The 18,480-nt window shown below is 41.5% G+C and overlaps 1 protein-coding gene across 1 annotated transcript; it reads right to left on the minus strand.

Moving 5' to 3' along the window:
* Positions 1 to 1,382: 1,382 nt before the first annotated feature.
* On the minus strand, positions 1,383 to 12,736 carry LOC113839085 (PRAME family member 20-like). The gene is made up of 5 exons (XM_035453860.1): positions 12,450 to 12,736; positions 11,492 to 12,043; positions 9,564 to 10,098; positions 2,176 to 2,313; positions 1,383 to 1,763 (listed from the first exon to the last, which is right to left on the minus strand). Exons 1-5 carry the CDS (start codon positions 12,734 to 12,736, stop codon positions 1,383 to 1,385), a joined length of 1,893 nt encoding a protein of 630 aa, XP_035309751.1.
* Positions 12,737 to 18,480: the final 5,744 nt, after the last annotated feature.

The following is an 18,480-nucleotide window of genomic DNA, read 5'->3' on the forward strand; positions in this document are numbered from 1 at the left end:
GGGTACAATCAATTTTCCAGTGTCCAGCAGCTTTGTCCACAGTCTCGGCCAGGTTCTGGCAGGCGGCAGGTTTCATATCTGAGCATCTCGCTCATTGGTCCAGGTGCAGGAACTGAGGTGCCTGTAATCTTCGGGTCATTGTCAGGATCTGGCAGTCTGTCTGACATTATAAACTTTAAAGATAACAATTTAAATGCCATATTTTGAAGATCTCTGAAGCATTAGAGGTCTGTTTGTCTGTTTTAATTACTTGCCTTAAGCACACATTAAGTATACAGGTGGCTAGGTAAGGTCTTATTTCTGTAAATAATTTTTAGTCTGACTGCAACTGGTTTTAACTTAGTAAGATGTTTGAAACAGCACAGCTGAACTTAAAACTGCATAGAGCTACCTTATATTCCTTAAACAGTAGCTTAACTTCTTTCTTAGGCAGGGTTTTTCTGTGACTTTGGAGCCTGTCCTGGAATTCGATCTGCCGGACCAGGCAGGCCTTGAACTCATAAAGATCCATCTGCCTCTTACTCCCGAGTGGTGGGACTAAAGGCGTGTGTCATCAATGTTCTAAACTTAAGGCGTGTGCTACCTACACCCTGAGCTTAAAGGTGTGTGTTACCAACATCCTAAACTTATTTGTAAAATATAAACTGTAATATCTTATAATAGATCAGCATCTTTCATAAAACAAAAACTTTACATTGTCAGGCTTTGCTCAAAAATAATTCTAAATTGAAGCTCTTTAAGTATAAACATTAATAAAAACAAACATTAAAAAAACTGGTCTTTTTAAAAAGAAATTAAATTCCCTTAAGGTCTTTCTGTAATATATAGAAGCATTAACATTTTAAAACTTAACTGAAAAACTTGTTTCTAAGATGGTATCTCTAATTTCCATGCGGTCATCTTTAGTCAAGATGGCGGTTTAAGTATTCTTTGTTTTTAATTTTAGCAAAATGGCGACCAGTCAAGTCTTGTGAACATTTTGCCATGTGCTGGCTACCGGGAAACAGAACATTTTAAAACAAGTATATATAATTTACTTGAGAAATAAACAGGACCTTTTAAAACAGAATTAGCTTAATATGGTTAAACATGAGAAACCATAGCACAGTTTACATTTTTCTCTGACCTTTTATAACTTGCTTTAACCCTCTATTACTTTCTGTAACAATCTTCTCTGCTATGACTTGCTTTAGCTCTCTATAATCTTTTAGTTCATTTCTCTGACTCTCTTAGACATTTTTAGACAAGTTTTCTTTTTTTTCCTTTCCCTCTTTATTATTTAAGTTTCATATGTATATATATATATGTATATATATATATATATATATATATATATATATTCATTTCTCAGTCAACATAAAAATTTTGTCAAAGTCCCTTTTTCATGAAGTATAGCAAAAAGCACATGGATCCCTGTCCAGGTCGCTGGTGGCCTGCCCTGGATCTTCTGGATCATAGGGAGTATACATCCTATATGCTTCTTTTAGTCTCTCTAGAAAAGCAGTGGGCGATTCCTCCGCCCCCTGTATCACCTGCTTTACCTGGGCCAAATTGGTGGGTCGGCGTACTGCCCCGCGGAGACCGCTATAGGCAACCGGCGATAGAGACGTCCTACCTGCTTCAGTGGTAAAATCCCATTCAGGTCTTTCAAGAGGGCAAGCCGCATCAATTTCATTGTGCAGCTGGATGCGCTGTTTCTCCTCTGAGGTTAAGAGGACCTGCCGGGGCCGCCTCCGCGAAGGTGGCGGGGACCGCTTCTGCCTCTGGTGGGGGCGGCAGCGGTGCCGGATATGGAGGGGGCTCCTCAGTCAATTCTCCCGGGGGGGGAAGTAAGGGAGTGCGCGGCGGGCGGTTGAGGGGGAAAGGAAGGGGGGGTTAAAGGTATCATCCCGAGGCCGGCCCATGTCAAAGGCTGGCCATTCTGAGGAACAAAGAGTAATCCATTTGCGTTTATGCACATCAATTACAAAACAAAGACCAAACAACACAGAACAGGTTTTCGCAGCGTGGTTTCGACAGAGAGTCGAAAGGAAGAATTGAGAGGGGGGTCGAAGAAGGGGGCCCTCCTTCTTCGTCCCCAGTAAAGATTGCAAATCCCTCAAGCCTAGGGCCTTCTCCAAAGAGACTGGGAAGATATCCAGTCATAGATCTAAGTTCAAAGTACAAATTCCTCACGCCAAGGGCTCCAAAGTACAAATACCTTACGCCGAGGGCTACAAACGCTACCAGGACGTCTCCTGGAGCCGCGGTCGGGAGTCCGAACTCGTCAGTTCCTCCTCGGAGCCGCCAAATACAAATGTACACAGCTGTGTACTACAAACGCAAGCGCAATTCACAAGACGGATTCAGACAGACAGGCAAGACGAGACAAGACAAGCAAGACAGCGGATCCGCACAACACTTACCTCCCAAACGTGGGTTGGTGGTCCCTGGGCGGAGGTCTCTATCCCGGACGAGTCCCCAAATTAAAGACCCCCGAAGAGGTACTTTCGTAGAAGGAGACCCGCACCCAGGAACCAGCGAGACCACGAACTTGGATGCAAAAGCAAGAGGCTTTATTGGAGACGCGGGTACCCGGGGCGACTTAGCTTCTGTGTGGCTAAACCCCCCGAGCCAAGGGCAAGGGGTCCTTAAATAGGGAAAAAGGCGCAAGCTAGAAGCAGGGATTCTATTGGATAATTCTAATGAGGCATTGTACAGAGCTATTTCCATTGGTCAATGTAAATGAGGCGCTACTCAGGGTTATTCAAATGAGGCGCAGTACAGAGTTATTCAAATGAGGTGAAATACAGAGTCATTCAAATGAGGTAAAGTACAGAATCATTTCTATTGGATGGTTCAAATGAGGCACAGAGCCATTCCAGACCAGCATATTCTCAAGGTCTGGTGTCTGGTACAACAGACTCAATTCCCCATTCCCCCCTCCGCGTCCAGATGGCTGACCTTGGGGGCGAGGGCCTTGGGACGGAGTGTTTCTCATCGGGCGGGGCTCAGGGGCAGGGCCCCAGGCCGGCTCACTTGGTGTTCGCCCGCGTGCCAGCCCACCTGGTGCTCGTTGCTCGGCCCCAGCCCCGGGGCGCGGTGCCAGGCGGGCGGGCAGGCCTGGGTCGCTCCGCCTGGGTGAACCTGCTTGGGAGGGAGCCAGCCCCCAGGCATGTGGGTGCGCGCGCATACGGGAGTGTCATCGAGAGAGAGAAGGAGCCAAGGGGCGGGGTCTTTCAATGTATGTTTCTCTTAGGGCTCTCCCTGTGTCCTAGCATCTCTAGTGTTGTCGATTGTCTGCAGGTAATCCTTTGCTCTATGTCTAAAATCTATATATGCATGAGTCCATTCCAAGTTCGTATTTTTGTGACTGGGTTACCTTCCTCAGGATGATTTCTTCTAATTCCATCCATTTGAATTCACATTTCAAGATTCAATTGTTTTTTTTTTCTGCTGAGTAGTACTCCATTGTGTAAATGTACTATATTTTCTCAATCCATTCTTCAGTTGAGGGGCATCTAGGTTGCCTTTGTTAGTAGATCAGATAAGTATTTATCCCCAGACAGGAATGGAATTTGGGAGCCTAGTCCACTAAGAGTGATACTCTCTCAGCCAAGACACAAAATGGAAGGCCTGGGTCCTGCTGCAAATCCAATGCCAGAATTTGAAGATCCCCCATATAAGGCTACACACTCCCTGGGGATCAGAAAGGGTATGGGATGACAGTTCATGGGTTGTAGGGGAGGAGATGAGGGGGAGTGAACTATGATTCCCATGCAAAGCAAGCTTGTTTCTAATTTAAATAAAAATAAAAATTGACAATTCTCAAGAACTTTTGCAAAAGAACAATTTAATATTCCTATATCAGAACTTTTTTTATTCCATGGTGACTTGATATTGGCTTTATATCAACAAGTGACCCAGAAGAGGTTCCTGATCCTTCAATCTCCATCCCCCAGATGGTAGTACAGTTTGGGATAGGGGGTGGAGTATGAAGTGGGACTGGTTAAGTAACCTAATATGATGCCCCATGACTGGAGTCTATTGGTAATAAACAGACATATGATTTCAAATGTACTCACTCAAGTGGATATCAGACATAGAGCAATGTTAACCAGCTTACAGTCACATCTCCAGAGAAGCTAGGAAACAAGGAGGAGTATTATAGAGATATGCATGAACCACTAAATAGGAGAAAATGACCAAGGTCCCCTGAGTAAATTAGAAGCAAGAATGGAGGGCAATGGGAGGTAGACAAAAGAGGAGTTGAGAAGCACAGGGTTGATGAAACATGAGGGAATGTCCAGTTGGAGAAGAACAGAGCAATCAAAGACATGCCTTAATACAGGGAGCCATTATTGGCTTAACGAGAATCCTGGCACTAGGGAAATTCCCAGGAATCCATAAGGATGATTCTAACCAAGAATCTAAGCAATTTTGGAGAGGCTACCTTAAATGACTTTCCCATATAATGAGATTGATGCCTACCTTAAATGTCACCATAGAACCTTCATTCACTAGCTGATGGAAGCAGTAGTAGAGACTAACAGCTAGGTACTGAGCCAAAATCCTGGAATCCACTTACAGAGAGGGAGGTGTGATGGGCAAATGGGTCAAAACCATGCTGGGGAAACCCACAGAAACAGCTGAACAGAGCATGTGGGAGCTCACAGACCATAGAGTGACTGCTGAAGAACCGGTGCAATACTGAACCATGCTCCCTAAAAATGTTTGTCATTTTGGAGTGGCTGGGCTGTCTATGTGGCCTCTGGCAAGGGGATCAGTATTTATTTCTATTGCAGGAATTGACTTTGGGAGCCCATTCTACATGGAGGGATACTCTGTCAGGCTAGAAACACAATGGATGCCATAGGTCTTGTCTCAAATGATGTCACAGAATTTTATAGATCCCCATGGAAGGCATAACCCTCCCGTGGATTGGGGTTGTGTGGGGATTTGGTGGGTGTCAGTGTCCTAAAACGATTGATTATTATATTTTGGGAAACACGACTCAAGCTCCATCCAGTTGCTCGAATCTCACGTTGTCTCTTATACCTCTGCCTAGTTACCACTGGATGGCTTGGCCTCACTGGAGAATGTCTCCTAGTTTGTATAACAACAGACTTAGTCCCTGGGTGGGCCCACACCTATTCTGAGGGCTTCCATACATGCCTAGGGACTGGTGAGAGGCTGATGAGGACATGAAATTTTAGGGGTGCCTCTAAGATTAAATGGTATTTTTGATATCAGCTTTATTCATGATAATAGATATCTTCTGATATAACCACACTGTTGGAAAGCTATTTAAGAGGATGCTTGGATAAACCGTGCACTCCAGACTCCATCCTGGCCTGAGAGCCCTACTGAAATAAAATGTCTGAGCCTTCTCCATATTGCCATTGGGTTATGACCTTCCCCACGTCCACACTCTCCCACTCTTGGATGGACCCAGGGTTGTTCAGATGGCTTTGATTACAGCCCCAAAGACATCAGTTGGGTATAGATGGCCTTTGTAGTGTGGGACTTATACAGTTGGACCCTGGCAGGTGGGGAAATGGGGAGGACAGAAGGGAGAGGAAACTGGGATTGAAATGTAAAATATTATTTTTTTAATTTAAATAAAAATTATTTAAAGTAAAAGGAGAATCTGTGAAGAAAAAGTAGTTTAAGAGGGTCAGAGGAGTCCTAGAATGCCCTGAGTGTACCTTTGCCTTAAATCACTCTGCCTGGTATTACTGTCAGCAATGTCCTGATAAGGTAAGTCACTCATCCTCTCTAAGGACTGTTACATGGTGAGTTGACAGCTATTTCTGATAAGAATAGTTAATTAAAAATGAAGATGGAATCTGTGAGGTTTGTGGGTGTTGTTGCCTGGTATAGTTTTGTTTTAATGGAGAATGTCCATTATTGCTTGGGTTTTGATTTACTTGGGTTTTTTGTTTTGTTTTCTTATGGTTTTGGTTACAGGAGGATGGATATGCAAATGTGGCCTTGACCTACAGTTCCTTGTTGATCCATATAGGCTCCTAAGCTCTTTGAGGAGCTAAAGTTAGGATCATTTCATAAATTCCTTCAATTAAGTTTCACAAATTCTGGGTTTGTAATCAAAAGAATTAATATTTTCTCTCTGGTGTGGCTTAGAAATAATTGTGGAAAAAAACTTGTCAAATTCCATTTTGTCACTAATGCTATTGTCTCCTGAACTTCACCATGTCTGTAAAGTTCCCTTTGTGGTAGAATACTTACAGAACTCATTTAAGCAATATCCCATTAATTGCACAGTTACAGAAAGAAATGAAGAAAGTTCTGAAGATACTTTTGAAAAGATAAATTTCCTTGATACTAATCCAGATCCAATGTATTCCATGGTGTCTTCACATTGATTATAGATAGTTGATTTTTCCTGAACATCTCAAATACATCTATGTATATCTAGAAAGCCTAACTAACCTAACTGTAGGTTGTGACTATTATAGGTGACTATATATATAATCTGTATTTAAAAGTGCATATCATTTTAAAAGATCTGTATAAATACAATACCTAAACAAGAGGAGAAATTTACATGTCATGAAATTGACCTTAAATAGGTATCAACACATGAAAATCCATACCAATGCAAAGTATTCATTCCTATATCCTATTTCCCCTTTTTCCTTTAAAAAAAGATTGACTGTAATCATTAACATATATAACCAAACCCATTTAAATGAAAACAAATATTCATAAACAACATTTGGGAATTTTTCAGTCGTTCATTCCAAATTCATTCCTGCTGGTTGGGGGCAATATCCATACCATGGGGATCATGAAAAAAAAAACACACGAATCTAGCCAAAGTCATCTATGGCTGCATCATGTCACCTGTTTGGATTGTGGGATAATTTGGGCACTGCTTTAGGGGTTTTGAAAGCACAAGCAAGACATGTTTTCCCAAGTAGGCTGTCCTTAGACTTAAATTTTGAAGTCCAAAGCATTTTTAAAATATATAAGTTGGATTACTGTAGCAGCATTGATAATCAAAAGTCTGTTAGCAGTTGTTCCTACTTCCTCAGCAATAAACAATTTTAAGACAACAATAGAGCATATAGTATCCAGACTTTCCATGTATTTTCCATCTTTACGTGGCTTTTAACTATTCTATTTCTTTTACTTTTTTATTTTCGTTTTATGAGACAGGGATTCTCTGTGTAACTTTAGCTGCTCTTGAAATCACTCTGTACACCAGGCTGAAGTCACCGAGAGCTGCTTGCCTCTGCTTCCTGAGTACTGGGATTAAGGGTGTGTGCCACTACACCCAGCTATTCTATTTCTCCTTTTCTCTCTTATTTTTGTTTATTTTTCCAGACAGGGTTTCTCTGTCACTTTGGAGGCTGTCCTGGAACTAGCTCTTGTAGACCAAGCTGGTCTCAAACTCACAGAGATTCATACCACAAAGACATTTGTTCAAGTGAGTTCACAGCAGCATTATTTGTAACACGAAGAACCTGAAATCAACCTAGATGAAACTCAACTGACGAAAGGATACAGGGAATGTGGAATATTTACATAATAGAATACCACTCATATGTAAAAAATATGGAAATTTGGAACTTGGAGGCAAATAGATGGAACTATAGGAAACCACTCTGTTTGAGGTAACCCAGATATGGAAGGACAAACATAGTATTTACTCACTCATAAGTGGATATTAGACATAGAACAAAGGATAGCCACCATACAGTCCACAAGCCCAGAGATGCTAGGGAACAGGGAGGACCATAAGAGACACAAACATGATCACCTGAGACAGGTAAATAGACAAGATCTCCTGAATAAATTGAGAGGAAGGGGGCAGTAGGAGGAAGAAACTGGGGATCCAAGAAATAGGAGAGAGTGGATGGGAATTGGAGTTTTAGGAGAACATGAGGGATCAGGAAGGTCCAGGTGGGTGAAGAAGAGAGGAGAGTAAGGTCAGGGATATCTCAATAGTGGGAGCCATTATTGGCTTAAAAACAATTCTGGCATTTGACAGATTTGAATATCAGTCATGGGAGGCCTGACCCTCCCTGAGGAGTGGATTTTATGTGAAATGATGAGATGGTGGGGGAATTTGGAGGATTAGAGAGAGGGAATTGGAAATGGTATGAACAAGATTGTTTTTAATTTAAATAATAAAAGGAGACCTAGAGACATCTGCCTAGGATGGGAAACAAGACAAGATTTCCTGAAATTTGGGAGTGTGGGGACAGTAGGAGGGTGAAAATGTAGAGGGGAGGAGGAAAGGAGACTGAGCAAAATGAGTAGCTTAAGGGGGTTGGAGAGGTGTCTCAGTGGTTAAGAGCACTTCACTGCTCTTCCAGAGATGCTGAGTTCAATTCCCAGCACCCACATACTGGCTCACAACCATCCATTATGAGATCTGGTGCCCTCTTCGGGTGTGTAGGAAGATGGAGACTACATAGACATGAAACACATGAATAACAAATGAACTAAAATCAGTAGTTTAATGCAAAAATAAAGCCAAATAATAAACCTGAAATGTTATCTTGGTGAAACTTTGCTTTCCAAAATTATGCAGTGCACACTTGACATAGAAATAATTGTTTTCTTAACGGAGAATACAATGGAACATAAAGCAAGCAAAGGTGTCTCTTCCAAAGACTAGGATATAATTATACTCTTCATTTCCTAAAGGATTTGGTACTGGTAACGACACAGTAGGCCACACATAAGAAGTAGAGGAACTTGAATAAAAATATTTTTAGTGTATATTTTTAATAAAAACAAAGAGAATAGAGTGTAAGGTACAAAACAATTTATTTGTATTTGACACTGTGAAAAAAGGGATACAAATAACTTCATTGGACTTCCCTTAACAAAATAAATGCAACGGTTACACCTTAGTATTGAAAACGCATCTGTCAGGTGCAGTCAGTCTCTTGGTAAGGATTTTCACCTCAACCAGCTTGGGTATATTCACATTGCCTCTTATAAGACTATCTTGGCTTTAGTTCCCTCCATAGCCCAAAACAATCTTCATTGGAAATGGAGTCTGCACTGATGACTTTGGTTTGACAACTGTATGCATATAATCCAACAAAGCACGAAACTATAGGAGGTCAAAAGTGGATGACACTGTCCAAAGTGATCCTAGTTACTTTTGATGGCACACTTCTTGGACTACAATTTCCATGATAATGTTAGATGAGGTCATATCCTTAGTTTTAATGAAAAAACTGAGGTAAATGACTGAGTATGGTACCAGAGGAAAACATCCAGGTTCCAAATGTTATAATATGTACACAACTACCATGCAGGGCAGAAGACACTGGTGAACCTATCTCAAGAGGTGAACATTTCATTGTGCAGATCTGTAGTTCTGATTCTACAAGACAGCACCTGCTTTCCATGGTCCCAGTGTTCATCAAGTTAGCACATGTGGCCTGAATAATAAGCTGTTCCTGAAGCATCCAAAAGTATCAGAAACCACATGTTGTTCAGCATCTTCTTGAAAGTCCTATCTTCAGACTTTGAGTCTTCACAATTCAGGAGCAACCTACTTCTCTTTATGAGAAACAGTGACACAGTCTTGTCTTCACGTCATAGACACATCGCTGAAAACATTGAGGGCAGATGTGTGTACCAAAGGAGACATTCTTGGGGTGTCTTTTGTGCCTGAGTATATCCAGGAGATCGGGACATAGTTGGGCCAATTTCTCCACTAGGATATGACCCAGTTCATCATAGCATTCCAGTGGAGCAGGGTAGAACTCCTCGGTCAATGTGCTGATATTGCTCATACCTTGTAGAAATTCCTTCATCACTGAATTGGAAATGGCGTTGTCATACACGTTGACCCTGGTGAGCTTGGAGCACTTTCTCAGGGCAGGCAGGAGAGCACTGATTTGAGAGTCTCCAATCGTGCAGTCCTCTAACTCCAAGATCTCCAAAGTGTCTGCTATATGCTCAAGAAGAAATTGGAGATGTATGGTACTTAAGTGAAATAGTGGTACACCATGGAGTTGCAGGTGCTTCAACTGAAAAATCCACTGACACTGGGACAGGTGTTTCATGTCTGCCTGGGACAACATGCAGAGATTGATGGACAGTGTCTCCAAGGGACTCTTCAAGCATCTAGGGAAATAACAAGAGATGGGTTCTTTAACATGGTATGGTAGAGCATTATAATTTCCACTGTGCTACAGAGAGGATATCTTAGTTTTGGGTAATATTGCTATGATAAAATGTATAACACCCCAAAGGAATTAGGAGATGACAGGTTTTTTGGTTTGAATATTAGACATTTATTATCCATCACAGGGGCAAGTAAGGACAGTGACTCAAACTTGGCAGGAATCTAGAAGCAGGATATGTAGAGAGAAGCCTCATAGATGTGACTTACAGACTTCCTCTCCAGGTCATGCTCACTCAGCTATTTTGGAGAATATAGAACAACTAGCCAAGGAATGGCCCCATTCACTGTAGATTGTGTCTTCCCAAACCAATCACTAATGACAAGAAATAGTGTACGAGCTCACCTATAGCCCAATATTATGAAGGCCTTATCTGATTGGGGGTTTGCAACTCATTGCTGACTTCACCCTTAACCCACATGATACATAGTCAGCCAGCATGGGAACCACTGAAGCAACATGAGTTTGTTTTATGTTTGATCTCAAGACCCAAATATCACCCTGTTGGTGTCTGTCTCCTCACTAGAGTCACACCATTGCCTACTGGAGACCATAGCTGTCGCATTTGATGGGCTCAGATCACAGCATTACAGCTTCTTCTTCTCATTATGTCAGAGAACCAGAGAAGGCCAATACAGCCTGGAAACTCACAACCAGCGATGCCTTGTCTCAAATTGTTCCCGCATCCTCTCATCCTGTGCCTAACAGGAGTCACTGAAGTCTCATTGCCCCCATATAGTCTATTTCCATTTGCAGGTGCATATGTGAGTGTGTGGTATTTGGTCTGAGGGCAGGGACGGGCTTGCTGTTTCTTGGTTCTCGTTGAGTCTCCGAGAGCAGCCTAGGTGTGGAAATAGGGAACTGCAACTTGAGGGTCATCGGTTTCTTATGTAAGTGACTTCTCCCAAATATATACATCTACATCCTAAATTTAACCAAATCCCATGTATCTTAATGTGTGCATGCACAAATTTCCAATCTGCTGAGACCATAGCTATGCTGAAAAGATTCCTCCCTCCATTGTCAGTTAAAACATGACAGAGTCTCCACATGAAAACTGTAAATGGGTTACTGTTCACAAAGATACAACAACAGAGATACCCATGTAACCTCTATAGGCATGACTCTTCCAACCTTAATACCCCCCTGTTCCCTACTGTTCCCTTCTCATCCGGGTTAGCTGGACCCCATGGAAGTATACATAACACATACAAAGAGACTCCATGTGACTCAGTGAAATTCACAGGGCTGCCCTATCTCAGGTGTCCACTAATCAATATGATATTAGTGGAGGGTTTCAGTGGTAGCATAAACAGCTCTCTATCTTTTCTTACCTGAACAACTGTTTCATGCGCTCACTAGAAATGTAGACACCATTCATGGAGAGATTCTGGAGACAGTTCAGTTTGGATATCTGTGAAATGAACCTGGCAACACACTTCTGCTCTATGTCTTCTTTGTTCCTCTTCATGTAAATGTGGGACACATGGAGTTTGCGCAAATTTCTCATCTGACCAAACCAAGGTGCAAAACGACTCAGTGTGATCAGATTCCAGTTTGTGGATAGATCCAGTTGCTCCAGGTAGCAAGGCTGGAAAGTTTTCATAACCATTCTGATCATCTCCAAAGAAGTCCCACAGATTGTCATCTTCAAACAGCACAACCGCACAGAACTTTGTCGCTGCTGGGCCCACTGCAACAAATATGCTTGGTGTTCATCCAAGTTAAGTCGTAGGTCAAAGTCAGTCACCACCATCAAGAGCTGCCTCTGGGCATATCTAGGAAGGAAACTCCCTTCTAAGCATTGTAAACCTTCTACTCCAGGCCAAACATCCCAGAACACATTGTGTACGTTCCTCAGGTCCAGCACTCGAAGCGTTGACTGTCTGTGAGAGAAAACCATGAGGTGTCACAATGAAAGAAGGGAACGGAAATCCAGTGAGCTTTCCATTCTACTTCTCTAACATTAACAACACCACCTGTCAGGCAAGAGTTCTTTGCATGAGGTACATCTGTCTCCTTGTCCTGCTTCCCTCCATTCACTTACTGTTGACTTCCTATTGCCTGTGGGAAATGACAGGGAAGCTAATGCTTCTATGGGTACGTCTACACTGAGGTGCCCTGCACTTCTGAAAGTGAATTATTTTGTTACTCAAATTAGATAGTGTCTTCTATGACTGACTTCCAAGCTCAGAACATCAGATCCCTCCAATCCAGGACTGAGCACATCTACTTGACTGCACATATCCTTTCCTAATAACCCAGTACCTGCTCCCATTCAATTCTTCTTACCTGAGGTGAAATTGCTGTGTCAGCAGTGTGTCTAGACCATTGAGAACAGCTTTCAATATTGCCATGTCAGGAACGTTCATCAGTGCCCCCTCAGGGAGGCAGGCAAAGGGCCATCTTGCCACCATTGCTGTCAGCATCTCTGTATGTCTGCTGGTGAAGACCTCTTTGAACAGGCATGGGAAGAGCTCCTTGGGCAGCTGCTGCAGTGCTGAGATGCCCACATTCTCATTCGTCTGTAGACTCTTCACTGCCAGTTGCAGTAGTGTGGGTGGGGCCCCAGAGCCCATTATGTTTGATCTGCAGAGAAAAGGATCTACAAAAACATTCAGGAGTCATATTTTCATGTTATGTGTTACAATGTTGCACGTCCACCATCACAAAAACCAAGCCACACCAGGATCACTCATGTAGTATTAGTCAAAGACTCAGTGTGTTTTCTTCTACTATCTGCTCATGTCCAACCCAAATCACTGTCACCGCATGGAGTCTGTCATTAGACCTGATTCAGGCCCAAATGAAATGTTTTCCCACCAGGTACCAAGTTCTGCTCCTCTGAATCTCATTCCCATTTGGAAATATTTTTAAGAAGAAAGAAATCAGACCAGCCTCTTTTTGGCAAATTGGGACTGACCATCTTTCAAGGCCCATGATGAAAGAGACTGCTAATGTCACATATACAATGTATCCGTGTTCTATATTCCATGTGTTCAGTTTGAATGGGAATAGTTGGGATTCTCACAATTCCTGACACTTTGGACTCCAGCTACTTTTTATGCTTCTTACTATGGACAATGTTCCCATCTAGACCAAATTCCCTTTGACACATGTCTACCTCAGTGAGAGATTAATATTACATCTGATTAATCTTCTTCATGATTGTAATTACTTAGTGTTTCTTGACTGAGTCATAACTCACTGTGTGAAAACAAAATCTTAAACTACCAATTTGAAGATTCTATTAATCCACTGATTGATTGAATTAATTTTACCCGTGTATTACAAGCACAGATTCGTGGTTTAGTTTGTATATACTCTTTTGAATGTATATGTATATTAACATGTATGACCTATTTCTGTATGTATGTTTAATGTGTATGTGTTTTATATGTTACAATGTGTATTTAAGTAACTTTGTTTATTATTTAGAGTGCTCACTCTGTACATTAGTGTTTGTGTATAATTTCCTATATTTGTACATTTCAGTGTATGTTATATATTTGTGTATTTTTATTGTGTGTATGTGTTATAATTTTGTAGTTTAGTGTGTTTGCTTTGTTTAAAAATAAGCTCTAAGCTTCATGAATGTCATAGTAAAACTTGGTCATTGGGCTCACTGGACAATTTTCAACCAGTCATTTAGCTTATTTCTATAGTCATTCATTCACTAATTATTTTTGAGACAGGGTCTGGCCTGTAGATTGGTTGTCTGGTATAAACTTATGTACCAATCTGGCCATACTCAGTGTAATCATGCTTAATAGTTTCTGTTTCTGGATTTTTGAAAGAGTCAACCGTAGCTAGTCAATAACACTATTAAAAAGGTTGATAATGACCTAGGAAAAGAAAGATAGTAGGAAAAAATATAGATTCATTTAATTTTTAAAACATAGTTGTAAGTTAAGTGGATGTTTGACTGGAATTCCTATGCTTCTAAACCGAAGTAGGAGTCATTATGCAGCCCAGGAATGTACATCTTGACCATGATCCTACTCGTCACTGACAGTATTTTCTCTTTTGGTAGCCATGCCTGCCTAGAGCACTCACACATTCAAACACTAACTGAGTGATAGGCATAGTGGCAGGAGGCTATAATGAAAACAATTTGGACAAATATTCAGGAAGGTTGGTGGGGGCTATGGTGGCACATGCCTTTAATCCTAGCCCTCTGGAGGCAGAGGCTGGCAGATCTCTGTGAGTTTGAGGCCATCCTGTTCTAGAGTGACTACAAGGATACGCTAAACCGATATGGAGAAATACTGTCTAGTAAAAACAAACAGATATATAATCAGGGGTTTTATAGGCCTGTGAAATCTTCTAATGTACAGATAGGGTTAGGGTGTGGTTCATGGATCATTTTTGGGAGGATTTTTCCAATTGGTCTCTCACACAATGTCATAACAAATAGTCACGGCTAAGACAAACATATTCCTCAAGTTTCAGTTCCCTGATCAGAGCAACCTTCAGACTTGCACTCATGAAACTATTAGTTGTTCCTAGGACTCTTTGTAAACTCCAGTGAGAGGAAATTTCAATTCAAAAACTGTAAATCCTTAAATCTGTGAAACATAGTTTAAGAGACTATATAGGGTTAAAATATAGAACATATCCTAACATGAAATCCAGAATGAAGTTAGGAGGACGTAAAGACCTATAACAATCTGAAGTTCAAGGCCAAACTTGCCTCCTGACACCCTCCCACCAAAATACCTCAATTGAATAAAAATACTAACATTTAATTTCCAACCCAATTAGTGATTCCCACTAAACCAAAACCACACCAAAGCAACAACCCAAAACAAAACAAAAACAAAACAATCCAAAACAAAACAACCCTCAAATTCTGTTTTTTTCATTTTAAATGTGATATCTTGCAATGTAGTTGAATTGTTGATATGCCCTTCCTAGCATGCAAGAGGCCTCCTGATGGAGGTGAGTGACTTACCTGATCTGGACACTTGTGACAGGTCTTCTGTTCCTAGCAGGGCCAAGCAGTGATTGACTCCAGGCTAAGGAATTCTGAAGGACTGTTTGACTCCTCTGATCATTTTATACTCCATTTCTGTCCCACCCTCTTTAGGTAACTCCACCTCCCAATTACGTGCTTCATTCTGATTGGGAGATAGAGGCTCTAACACCTTAATCCTATAAGAATTATTTTGCCTCTGTATAATTTGAAACATGGCTCTTTTGAAAACAGAAATCCAAAACTAAGGAGAAATCCAAGAGATCATGGATTGACTGATGAAATTATGCATTCTATGTTTTGTTAAGGCCATGTGAGTGTGTGTTGTAGTCAGTATAAATTGTTTTAGTGTATATATGTAGCAAATTTCAGTGTGTTTTGTTTATGTGTGTGAGTTTGTTCTAGTAAATGTAATTCATGTGCATAGTAAAGGTAATAAATGTGTATATTAAGTTATCTGCATGTATTTTTTGTAGTAGCGACTTTTTAAAGTGCCTGTGCTTTGTGTGTTTTTAGTATGAGTTGTGTGTGTGTGTGTGTGTGTGTGTGTGTGTGTATGTGTGTGTTTGTGAGTGTGTTTGTGTGTGTGTGATAGAGGGAGGGAGGAAGAGAGACAGAGAGAGAGAGCCTCTGTATGGATAGCACAATTCATAGCAACCAAGAATCAGATATTGGGGTTCAAGCTGAAGATCCCTAATGCAAAGCAGCTAACCATTACCCCTTACCTCACCTAAGTCTGGGGAGATCCTGTCCTCAACTTGGTTGGAGACTAATCGCTGAGTAAAATCATCATGAAACCCTGAGTTCCTGGGTTTCATACCTCTAATGGGATTAAAGACTTGGGTTCTGTTTGTTTTAGACTGATTCACTCTCCTGTAGCCAAGGGTGGCCTTGAACTAACCCAGATCCTTCAGCCCCTATCTCCTGAGTCCTGGGATTAAAGTTGTTAGCCAAAAACACCCAGCCTCCTACTAGGAGGTGTGGGCTTTTTGGAAAACTGTGTTACAAGAGTTGCCATAGGGGGAGGGCCTAGGCTCTGCACCAAATGACTTGAAAACTTTTGATGGGAGGGAGAAGCAAATTAGATCATTTCTAATTTACCTAAAATGTATACAATCATTCCTATTTAAATAAAATGTATTGAAAAACACCCAGCCTCTCTGTTTGGATAGTTTTGCATTTGTAACTCCTGGTAAGATTTACTAGATCATAAACAATATAGCACAATGTGTGTGTGTGTTGTGTGTGTGTGTGTGTTTTGTTTGATATTGTGCTCCACATTTCATTTTCTCCTGGTAAAACTCTTTCATTAAATTGTCTCACTAGATGCTTTTCAAATAATCATTAAGTTTTTAATTTTAATTGTTTGATTTAATCATTTGGTTCCTGATAATATCTTCCTTAATTGATCATCTTTTGGGAATAGTCTTTGTAGACCAGGCTGGCAACCAAGAAAGAGCAATAAACCTGCTTCTATAGTGATACATTATTTAGGATTTATTAAAACTTGACTGAGGATTCAGAAAAACAAAGTAAGCCAGAAGCCTTAGATGTCAAGCACACACCTTTAATCACAACAGCTAGAAGCTAGTAGGTGGTAGTATACACCTTTAATCCTCCAGTTCAGAATTAAGAGGTAGAAAGGTGTTTGTGATTCCAAGGCCAGCCATATCTTCACAAGATGGAATTAGTTAAAAAAAAAGAGAGGTGGAGATATATAACTTATACCTTTAAATTCCCCTTTATGGTAGTATATAAGACAGAAGAAAGGTCCCAGTAGAAGCCTCCATTCTCCAGCCATCTTGAGGAAAGATTACAGTCTGAGACTTGATTCATGAGATTGAATCAGCCCATTCAGCCTGAGATAGAGGTGATTAGATAGTGGCCAGCTGCTTTGCTTTCCAGAACTTGAGGTTGAAGCTTGTATGCAAATATCACTCTCTGGGTCTTTTATAGTTTTTACATGCCTCTGCCATTTCTGCTTTGATTAAATGTTTTAGTCTTCCTTCCATTTTTCTTGCATTCATTTTTCCTGCATTTATTTTCAAAACAGATCAGCAATATATTTGATCAACATTGTTTTGTAGGCTGGCCATGAGCTTAAATCTTCCTGCATTGGCCTCAATGGTATCCCGGTCAAGCCGACATAATATTTAATAAGACATATGTGTAGACCACCTGGTATATCTTGGCATGCTGGTAAACGGCCTAATGGGGACAATGAGGTCGCTCAATGAAGATTTAGAGCAGCTACTTAGAGATAGGAGACACACAGCTAGAAGAGATGGTTGTGGTGGCACATGGTACTCCAGAAGCAGAAGCAAAAATTAGACTAGGTGGGTGTGGTGGCACACAGGTGTTGGCAGGGTTCGGGCAGTTTGGCAGAAAGATTTATTGTTACAGAGTGGTGTCAGGAGTGGGATGACCCCTCGCCACCAGGTTCCCAGAGGAAGCAATCAACCTGCTGCAGAAGTCTGCCCTGTTGAGCTGCTGCAGGGCATTGGAGCAGCTTCCATAAGCTCGAACCATCCCATGATCCTGGGGCTTTGACTTGGAACTCCTCAGATGGCCTGCAGCCCTTAAGAGTTCTAGGGCTTAGGATTCTATGCTCTCATGATTTGGATCCACCAGTTTCCGTGAGTCAAGAGGCGCCAGGTGCCTCAAGCCACCTTCCCGTGACTTCACCATAGTTTTAAAAAGGGATTCTAGAAGCAAAAGAACAGAGAAAAGCACACCTTCCTTTTAGCAACATTTTCTCAGGTGTTCTCTGCTTTGCTAGAGAAAAGAAGAGACTTGAGTGGTTCCTTTAAGAGAGGTTTCCTGAATCAGCCTAAGTGGAAAAAACTGCAGGGTTCTTTCTCAGAGGCCTGGCTCTGAGCATGAGAGTCTTAATCTCAGGGTCTTGGGTTTGTGCCCCACACAGCTGGCAGTGGTAGTGACCACATCTCCAAGTAGCAGCATGCTCCTTGCTAGCACCATAGACCAAGGCAATGAGCAGAGCTCTGAGTGCTGGTGGTAAACATACTTTCACCGTCTTGGAAAGACAGTGGATTAGAAAGCCGCCACTTTAGTTTTGGCAGTGTTGTTTAACAGTAAACGGAAAAACCTTTAAAGTTTATGCGTGTTTAAAGGACAAAAGCAAAAAGCCAGGTGGCAGTGGCGCAATCCTTAAATCCCAGCACTCAGCAGGCAGAGGCAGGCGAAACTCTGTGAGTTCAAGAACAGCCTGCACTACAAGAGGCAGTTCCAGGATAGCCTCCAAAGCCACAGAGAAACCATGTCTCCAAAAAAAAAAAGAAAGAAAGAGAAAGCAGAAATAGAATGGCTGGGTTTGGGGGCACACACCTT

The sequence above is a fragment of the Cricetulus griseus genome, unplaced genomic scaffold (assembly GCF_003668045.3).
Source record: "Cricetulus griseus strain 17A/GY unplaced genomic scaffold, alternate assembly CriGri-PICRH-1.0 unplaced_scaffold_45, whole genome shotgun sequence".
In the NCBI taxonomy this organism is placed as follows: domain Eukaryota; kingdom Metazoa; phylum Chordata; class Mammalia; order Rodentia; family Cricetidae; genus Cricetulus; species Cricetulus griseus.